The following is a 10,126-nucleotide window of genomic DNA, read 5'->3' as shown; positions in this document are numbered from 1 at the left end:
AGAACCTCAACAATTTACCGCTTCCGTCCTGTCGAATTAGCAGATTCCTCCAGAAACGAATTCAACCTACTTGTCTTAAATTTCTTGCATAAGATTCACCTCTCTCGGTCTACCTTACTCTCACGTCAAAATATGTAACGCTAACATTAATGCAGTATCAAACTGCGGATCTCCGATACAGCGGAGGAAGGATACAGAAGAAGGTGAAACTTTCTTACGTACTAAATAATCACCAATGAACATTTAATGGTGAATATCATTTACCACAAGAAAGGATCACCAATCACCAGTCACTCTTTTTTGTATTTATGTTCTTGAAGTCTCTTTAAAGGCTCTTCCGTTCTTCAAACTTGCATCTCTAATTCTAAAGACCTGTTATAATAACAAATGCTCAAATTCTATAACAAATTCAACATCAGCCAATCCAGTTGAAGGATTTCAGTAGCTTATAACTGTTCTTGCAAATTTGTTATTGTAACAAGTTTTATGAAATGGGCCCCAGCTCTCCTTTCATACACATTTAACATTTTCCTTCCTTTCATTGCAAAATGTAAGTTTGTTTATCTGCCCAACTTTGGCAAATGGAAGCAAGTGACACAGTCAAATTTGAGTTATTGTTGTTTCTGGAACACCCTTTGTATATGTTGCACGTTCAGGCAAAATTTTTGGAGGAAATGATCGTTTTATGGAAAGATATTGAAGAAAACATGCTGTTAGATTGCATTTACTCCTATGTAAATGACAAACACACATTGCTCATTTATGAATGATACTTTTGTAACTCGCTTCCTTTTGCCAAAGTATGGCAATTATGTCAATCTCATACTCTCAAAATCCACTCTCACTCTACTTTCTACACTACATTCGTAAATCATGTCAGAATACTGAGGTCACAATTGTATTGGTGATCATATCGTCGTACGGCAAGTAAAATGGGAACAGAGCCGATATTCATCAAAAGATATTGTCTTTTCTTGTTCTTTTTAATTTTCTAAAAGATAAGTTGGTATCGTTATATGCAATCAACATTGTTATATTGCCAGTTTACTTGCCGGATGACGATATCAATAATTGCTAATCCAAAAATCTTATTTGTGTGTGATGTCCATGGACATTCCTGCAGATGAAAAACTAGCATGGTTGCAGACAGCCTTGTGAATATCAAGTGCAGGTTCATCTAAATGCCTCACACCAAAATATTTGATTACATAAATACTTTATACTATTAGAATTCATAGGTCTTGAGCATCGTTGCAGAGAGAATTGAAATCATCAAAACTCTGTTCATAACTCATTAGAACTTTAGAAGCAAGTATTTTGAACTTATGCTAGATTTTCTAAGTCGCATTTAAACAAAATTCTTTCTGTAAACGGGCCCTTGACTTGATTTGTTTTAAATTTGTATCATAGGTTTGGACCAGCTGATTAATGTCAATGGAACTGTAAATCTATTTAACTACCCAGAAATTTGACTTTGAATCTATCTACTTGTAAACAAATGCGAAAGGAGCAAACATCACTCATTCAAATTCCTTAGATAAATTTATTGAATATTTACATATGGTATATACATTGCTCGATGATATCACTGAAAATTTACACATTTAAAAGTTAGTACATAGCAATTGACGATGTTACAAATACAAATTCAGTAAAATGAATACATGTACTTCACAATGTGTAAAACAATTGGTGAAAAAATGAAGCACAATAAATACTCTTATTCCTCACAAAACATTTCTGTTCTATGGACATAATTTATGGCTACATGCAATTCGGATGGGAATTTCAGAAATGTTTAATAAATCGAGAAAAGAAAGCATCAACTATCTGTCTGAAAATAAAATTTCATACTTTTATCTAATATTTATGGGCATGAGGCAGTGTGCTTTTCTGAATTTAATACATGCATCAGCAACTTTGCTTAATTTGAGCCAAATTCCACTCTATCAAGGAATTTCCTAACATATGCCATTGCAAGCAAGTATCTGAAGGTAATTGAATGAGTTGGACGGATCAGCTCAGTGCTTCAAGATGGTAGAAATAATCCCTGGTCGACGGCTCATCCCTACATCAGGGAATCGGCTTATTTTTCTCTCAAACAGAAGTTCATTAGATCAACGTTGTTACGAGTCACTCAATGGTTGGAGATGTAGATAACTTTATGTTTCTCTAGTAGCTCTATATCCCGCTCGAGCTGCTTCATCTCCGCTTCCATCCTCTCCTTGCGCGCCTTCTTGGGGGCGGTGTCCGTGACGACGGACAGGCCTTGGTACTGGTGGTGGATCTCTTCCCAGTTTTTCTTGAGCCCGCCCATGATTGCTTTGCGTTCTTCCTCCGTCAGGCACTTCATGGCTCCTCTCCTGTAGTGCTCCTTGATGTATTCGTCGTACTCCTCTTGGGCGCGCTGCACTTCCTCGTTGCGCTGCTGAAGGTAGCCGGAACCTCACCATAACCCTGAAATTACAATAAACGGAAAAATACAGATATTAATGACTTACTCAAAGCAGGGAACAGTGCCTTTGTTTCATAAAACCAATATTCTCATAATAATAATAGGTATTTATATAGCTAGAAATATAAAATTATCTACAGTGGCAGTCAGCAATCTTTGAGCGTAGTTTACACTCGAATTTACACTCGAGTCCAGAACAATAGAGTGACCAAGCCAGAACAAAAGGAGAACAATAGATTCACTGGACCATTTCCTTTGTTCTTGCTCGAGTGTAAAATCGAGTGTAAATCATGCTCAAAGATTGCTGACTGGGTCTGTATCTAGAAATATTCTATTCCGAGGCACATTGTTGTTATTATTATTACCCCGGCTTTTAGTCTGGTCTGTTAGCGTCAAAAATGCCCTACTTGTGGACACGGTGGACAAAAGCATGATTTTTTCTCCAGACCTTTGTTTATGTATAAGAATTAAGAATGGGGTATGCTCCAAAAAATCTGGCTGCAGGAACAGTGAAAAAATGGGTGAAAATGTCAGAATTTATGAGTTCAGATTTGTCTGATATATAGACTAGCGCTAGTGCAAAACTCAATAGCAGTGCATTATTTTGCATTGGATTAGTTCTTGAATTCAGACCCTTTTTGAACAGATCTTCTGTTTGTCCTCGCATCTCAATGCACCAAATATCTGAATGAAGATGCTAACCAAGCCGAAGGGTGACGGTGGAGGGGTTGAATGTTGGTGTGTGTGTACATATTTTGGTCTTGGGGTAAAGGTGTGCAAGACACATTTTTTGCATGTGTTGGAAATTGTGTTGCCATGGTAACAGTGTATTATTGCAAAAATAAGGTAAAAATCTTGCAGTTAGAACCACTTCCTCTGTTTTTAACCGATTCTCATGAAATTTGGCACACACATTGGTCTTGAGGTGAAGATGTCTAAGACACACTTTTGTGTGTCTTTCAGAAATCTTGTTGCCATGGTAACAACATATTATCTGGTGAAAATTTGGGAAAAAACCTTACAATTCAAACTGTTTCATCAGTTTTCAATCAATTTCCATGAAATTTGGCACACATAATGGTATTGAAGTAAAGATGTACAAGGCACTTTTTGTGTGTGTTTCCAAAATTGTGTTGCCATGGGAACAACATATTATATGGCAAAATTTAGGTAAAAACCTTGCAATTTGAACTACTTCATCAGTTTTTTGTTGTTGTTGTTTTGATCCAATTCTCATGAAATAATTATGGCACACACATTGTCCTTGAGGTAAAGATGTGCAAGAACCTTTTGTCAGAGAGTGCATTGCCTTGGTAACCACATTTAGCCAGAAATATGGGGGAAAACTCATTGTGGATCAGTCTACTTCTCAGTTTTGAGCCTGTGCTCATAAAAGTTGACACAAATATTCATTTTGGGTAAAGATTCATATTCAGTATTAAAAGGGAATCAATCATCCCTAAGGCTACTAGTATGTAGAATTCAAATTGGCAACTGGGTAAGTAAATTATGACAAGGGGTTGGGCCGCAAGGACAACTTTCCCATAAGACTAGTAGTTATCAGGATTTTTGGTTTTCTCCTAAATCCCTATTCCATTGGGGCCGTAATATAAACCCGGTAGTATGTTTTGTGTCCTCATGAAAGAAAGATATAATTTGAAGTAAAACTTTTGAAAAAAGAAATTTTAGCTAATTAATTATTCCAGTACATGGAAGAGTGGTCCTTGCCTTCTTAAATCACTGTGACATAACATATGCAGTCAATTTGAAGTCTTCATGGGTATAGTGATTACCAATGTTTATAACTTCAATATGTTCACAACTTTGTTATGGTTTGTCCGATATTGTTCAAACTTTGACCTATAAACTTGTCTGATTTTTCATTTTCCTCTAAAAACAAGTGTTTATTTGGGTTTGATTCCCCTTTATAACGTCATATAATAGCGCAGGGTATTAATCACCTTCAATAATATTTATAGGCTTTTGGGGGGGGGGGGCGGAGAAGGTCCTTAAAAACTGACAACATAAAAATATAGAAGGTTAAAGGCCATGACCATGAGGAACTTAAACACTCTTAAAAAAATACCCCTTACATTTTTTATTTGGGGGGGGGGGGGCTTTAGAAAATTGCCACATAAAGATTAAAATGAAATTATAACGACTAGGAACTTAACCCCCCCCCAAAAAAAAAAAAGGGAAATCCTTTACACTTCAGCATATTAATTTAAAGCCTCAAACATTCTGCTTTGAAAAAAAAAGTTTCCGGTGTCCAATTAATCAATGTTTTATTTGAAGCTTGAAGCAGGGCTGTCACAGAAATATACTGAAAAAAATAATGAAAGAAAATGTAAGGCTAAAATCTATTGTGTACATTTTTGATATGGTATGTTACTGAGTCATGGATTTGCAAGTGAATTTCTAAAACAAGTGCAGAGATTTTTGTATATATTTATATTTCTATAACAATTAGTTGCATGATTAAAGGTACACTTTAAAATATGTCAGAAAAAATATACTTGGAGAGAGACAGGAAACAGAAGGAGATGGCATGGTGAAGCTCAAAATCAAGAGTGATGTGAAAGTTAAAAAGAAAGAGTAGGAACGGAATATGAATATGAATAAAAGACTGAGTAGGAGAATATAAATAAACAATGGTTAATTGGGTACTGTAAACAATTTTTTATCAAATCAGAATGCATAAAGCTTCAAATGAATGGTCTGAAGTGCAAAGGACTTTTCTTACCTTTGAAGGGGGGGGGGTGGCATTTTCTGCTAAAAAGTATTATCAGCCCCCTATTTTTTTCGGGGGGGGGGTTTAAATTCCTATTCATAATCCTTTAACTGTAATTTTAATGAGGTCATTTTCTAAAGACCTCACCCCCCCCAAAAAAAAAAAGGAGTAATGTCTAGCTTTAAAAATGCATTGACCCCTGAGGGACAAAGGTGTAGACTGGTTTGAGCATGGGGAAGTAGAACTAAAAGTGGTATGGGGAGGGGTGCACATCTTGGGGAGGTGGAACTAAGGTTTGGAAAATCAGCTGTTGAAAGTAGAAGGGGTACACATTTTGTTTTGCTTGCCAGTGTTGGAACTCCTCTGCTTCAGCGGAAGGTTTCATATTCACCCAATGTACCTCCAGCCTATATGCCCTTTTTTTAAAGAGTGTTTATCATTTTTATGTTTCTAATGGCCACTGTCTTTAACCTTCTTTGATGTCAGATTTAAAGGACTAATCCTGCCCCTTCCCCCCTAACCCAGAAATATTAAAGAAGGTGATTAATACCCCCACATTTTAATACAGAGAAGACATTTAGAATTTAATATGAATCTTTACCCTAAGATGAATATTTCTTCCAATTTTTATGAGCACTGACTAAAAACAGGGGAGAAGTTTGATTCACAATAAGTTTTCCTACATTTCTGGCTATCATATGTGGCTACCCTGGTAATGCACTCTCTGACAAATGCAAAAAAAAAGTTCTTGCACATCTTTACCCCAAGGCCAATGTGTGAGCCAAATTTCACGAGAATTGGTTCAAAACTGATGAAGTAGTTCAAATTGCAAGTTTTTTACCTAAATTTTGCCATATGATATTTTGTTACCATGAAAATAGAGTTTCTAAAACACACACAAAAAGTGCCTAGTACATCTTTACTTCAATACCAATGTGTGTGCCAAATTTCATTAGAATTGATTGAAAACTGATGAAGCAGTTTGAATTGTAAGATTTTTTTCCCAATTTTCACCATATAATATGTTGTTACCATGGCAACAAGATTTCTGAAAGACACACAAAAGTGTGTCTTAGACATCTTCACCTCAAGACCAATGTGTGTGCCAAATTTCATGAGAATCAGTTAAAAACAGAGGAAGTGGTTCTAACTGCAAGATTTTTACCTTATTTTTGCAATAATACACTGTTACCATGGCAACACAATTTCCAACACATGCAAAAAATGTGTCTTGCACACCTTTACCCCAAGACCAAAATATGTACACACACACCAACATTCAACCCCCTCCACCGTCACCCTTCGGCTTGGTTAGCATCTTCATTCAGATATTTGGTGCATTGAGATGCGAGGACAAACAGAAGATCTGTTCAAAAAGGGTCTGAATTCAAGAACTAATCCAATGCAAAATAATGCACTGCTATTGAGTTTTGCACTAGCGCTAGTCTATATATCAGACAAATCTGAACTCATAAATTCTGACATTTTCACCCATTTTTTCACTGTTCCTGCAGCCAGTTTTTTGGAGCATACCCCATTCTTAATTCTTATACATAAACAAAGGTCTGGAGAAAAAATCACGCTTTTGTCCACCGTGTCCACATAATTCCGCTAACTGACCAGACTATTAGCTCAAGCTGCTTTTCAGCGTTCATGCATTCAAGGAATTAATCCTGCCATGTACCCATTCACCTCACCTGGGTCGAGTGCAGCACAATGTGGATGTCTTGCTGAAGGAAATTACGCCATGCTTCATCCCATTTACTTAACAGTCAATTAAATACCCTGGTTTAAATGCAGACCACCCAAATCATGTAAATGTAAAATAAAAATGATTTTGCTTTAAAATAGTGAAACAGTATTTCCCTGGGATTGTACAGTTAAGTTGTCTAAAAAATAGCAAAAACATGATCGTTGTTACAAGGAGTATGAATCGTCAAAATTTCATATTCTTTCCTCAATATTCAGAATTGTTTAATTCAATTTGATAAACATTTTCAAAGGCCAAAGCTTATTAAGTGATCTGTAAAAGGCTAGTAGAATGACAATACGGGAACTTGAAATTGTGATGTAGGCCATTGATATTACAAGTTTGATCACATGAGGGCCTAGGTCAAGCGTTGCTGTCCTCACCTTCTTCTTGACGTATTTGGGCATGAGACCGGACGGCGTCAGAGGGTGCGTGGCACCGTTCACTGTATCAACAAAGTTAGCAGCGGGTTTCTTGGGCACAGACATGATGTTCTCAACCGCGTTGGTATTGACAAAGTTCTTGTTTGACTTGAGACCCATGAGTGGTTTTTCGTCTCTCTTGGGGACAGCTGGTCTTCTTGTTTCTTCATCGGGGTAGGTGAACTTGGTCTTGGGCGGAAGCTTTGGTTCCTTGGAGTGCTTCTTGTGGAATTCTTCGGGTTTCTTGAGCTCTACTTTGGCCGGTCCCATCGTCTTGTTGGCGGCTTTGTTTGACTTGGTTTCGACCTTCACATTTCCTCGAAATTTAGACGTGTACCTGTAATACCCCAAAACAATAATTAGTTCTCACGTTATTTTTTTATTTCTCTTTATATAACAGCGCTTTGAATAGCACTTTGTGCACCTAAAAAAAATGAGTTTACAATTTGAACATGAACTTCTTAAATTACACAAATTTTTGAGTTGATTAAGTTCAATAATATCCGTATAGACCCCTACATGTACGTGTGCAAAAAACTAAAAAAATTGAGCAAGTCTGTAATAACTTCTTGCCAAAGAATGTCAAATTGTGTCGTGGAACCGAGTGACGAATGATATTCCTGTAGGCTATACATGTTACAGACTACAGAGAGAAAGGTACAGTAATAACCAATCACTAAGTAAATGCAGAGCTAATCAGTAATTCTTTGGAATTTTGAAACTATATTCACCTTAAATTTTCATATTTTCTTAAAATTTGAAAATATTCAGAATTGAGGCACAGAAAATACTATTTTTGTGCATGATAAATCAAGTAGCTTTACTCTTCAGGAGTAGGACCCCTTCTACTTCAGAAGTTCAGGCAGCGAAATCAAGGTGTTCGAAAAACACGGTGGGATTTAATGAGTTTTGTGGTATTTTCTTCTTGGTTAAGGATCTGTAGAATATTTGTCACAAATTAGTGAAAGATAATTTGGGGAAGAGTTCCGTTTGAGACAGCCACCCAAAAAATGAAAATAATGAAGTATCGGCTTATGATCGCTAGAAAACCCCTTCTGGTATCACTAGCACTTCGCACTAGCATAGCCAGGAAGAAACTTGACTGCAATGGATCTACACAATGTGAGTTTGAGTCCCAGCCAAACTAAATAAAGTAAGGTAAGAAATACTAAAAAAAAAAAATGGAGAAATAGGAAGTGAATAAACCAGGGCAGGAGTCTCAACAATCTTTTATTATTTTGGGTGGCTGTCGCAAGATCAACAAATTGGAGGCTGTCCAAAACAGAGGAGCGAGGTTTGTCACAGGCAAATATGGCATGGATGTGCATGTATCTGACCTAAAGAGAGAATTGGATTGGCAGCCGCTTCAACACAGACGGTTTGTATCCAGACAGACGTTGCTCTACAAGTCCATCCATGACCGAGTCGCTATACCCAGACCTGAGTACATTACTCAACCAAGGAAGGCCCTAAAGGGACACCATAGACTCTCCCTCTCCAACATCAGATGCAACACCGACATCTACCGTCATTCATTCTTCCCGAAAACCATCCGGGCTTGGAACCTTCTTCCTCCTGATGTCATTTGTTCCAAGACCCCTGAGACATTCAAAAATAAACTGTGGGATACTGTCGTGAAAGGAATAATTACTATAGTCCCTCCAGCCAATTGTAAAGTGTGGACTCAACTCCAAAATGTACTAAAAATATTGAGCTCTCTCGATCGCTAACGTTCTTATTGGTCATCAATATCCACTTGAGGATCAGGACCAGGAACTTCACAGATTCAGATTCAGAATTGACCTCTTTTCCAAACTTTTTACAAAGTGTGTAACTTAAATTTACGTAGGCCTAAAGTAAAGTTACATGTAGGTCCCTCATTAGAAAAGGGTGTTTATTTCTTACTCTGAGACATTAACATGGGTAAGCGAAAGGCCAGGGGACAGAGTTAGAATGAAAATTTTGTTTTGAATACCAATACCAAACAATGATTCACCCCCTCCCAAACTTGCACTTGTACATTAACAATGAACTTCACATTCAAGAAAAAATGTTTTTGAAGTTAATAAGACTTTCATTTATTTTAAAACATGATTGAGCAACTCGGCAAATCCTCACTCCTCATCATCGACATCAGAGTTCAGACATGCCACACTCGAACCACACACAACACTCATCTGCACTGCAGACTCGGTCTCAAGTCTTAATCTCATTTTTTTACTGATTTGAACGACTTACTGGGCTTGTTTTACTTCCTTGACCTCCTCTCCAGGGATGAGATTATAGATACTCTCTTCTGGGCCATACATGGTAGTCATCTTGATGCAGAGATATAGGCAAAGTGTGACAAAAATGAGTTTTATGTGCTGTTTCCGACACTGTCCTCGCAGAATTGCTGTTGACTTCGCATTCGCTGTTATTGTTTCCGTGTGTTTTGCATTGGCAATTTACAATACACGTAAGACGTGTGCTACACATTGCACACAAAACACATACAGCGATCATAACGTTGTCAAGCCCTACGTCACGTTGCTATGGGCGACGGTGGCTAAACAGCGAACGCCCTCATTGGGAAGGCTCCTTGGTTTTCATACTAGTCGCGAGTAGTAATGGGCTGGCTCTTTATTCTTGACCTGTTATTGGTTAAAGTGTCAAATACATTTCTGTGCTTGCACACTAATCATGCAGGGGCCGCGGAACCGGGGGGGGGGGGGGGGGGTGAAGTCCCCCACTTTGAGCAGGCCTAGGACAGATATGACAAATCGAGC

The 10,126-nt window shown here is 37.6% G+C and overlaps 1 protein-coding gene across 1 annotated transcript; it reads right to left on the bottom strand.

Annotated features, from left to right (window-relative positions):
• Nucleotides 1–1,529: 1,529 nt before the first annotated feature.
• Nucleotides 1,530–9,831, bottom strand: LOC121426241 (enkurin-like). The gene is given in 4 exon segments (XM_041622462.1): nt 1,530–2,439; nt 2,442–2,457; nt 7,320–7,695; nt 9,597–9,831. Coding segments are annotated over 4 exon segments (774 nt in total). The 5' UTR covers nt 9,677–9,831; the 3' UTR covers nt 1,530–2,137.
• Between the last annotated feature and the right edge of the window lie 295 nt (nt 9,832–10,126).

The sequence above is a fragment of the Lytechinus variegatus genome, chromosome 13 (genome assembly GCF_018143015.1).
Source record: "Lytechinus variegatus isolate NC3 chromosome 13, Lvar_3.0, whole genome shotgun sequence".
Taxonomy (NCBI): Eukaryota; Metazoa; Echinodermata; class Echinoidea; order Temnopleuroida; family Toxopneustidae; genus Lytechinus; species Lytechinus variegatus.
The sequence above is the reverse complement of the archived record's forward strand: the minus strand, read 5'-3'. Positions and strand labels throughout refer to the sequence as shown.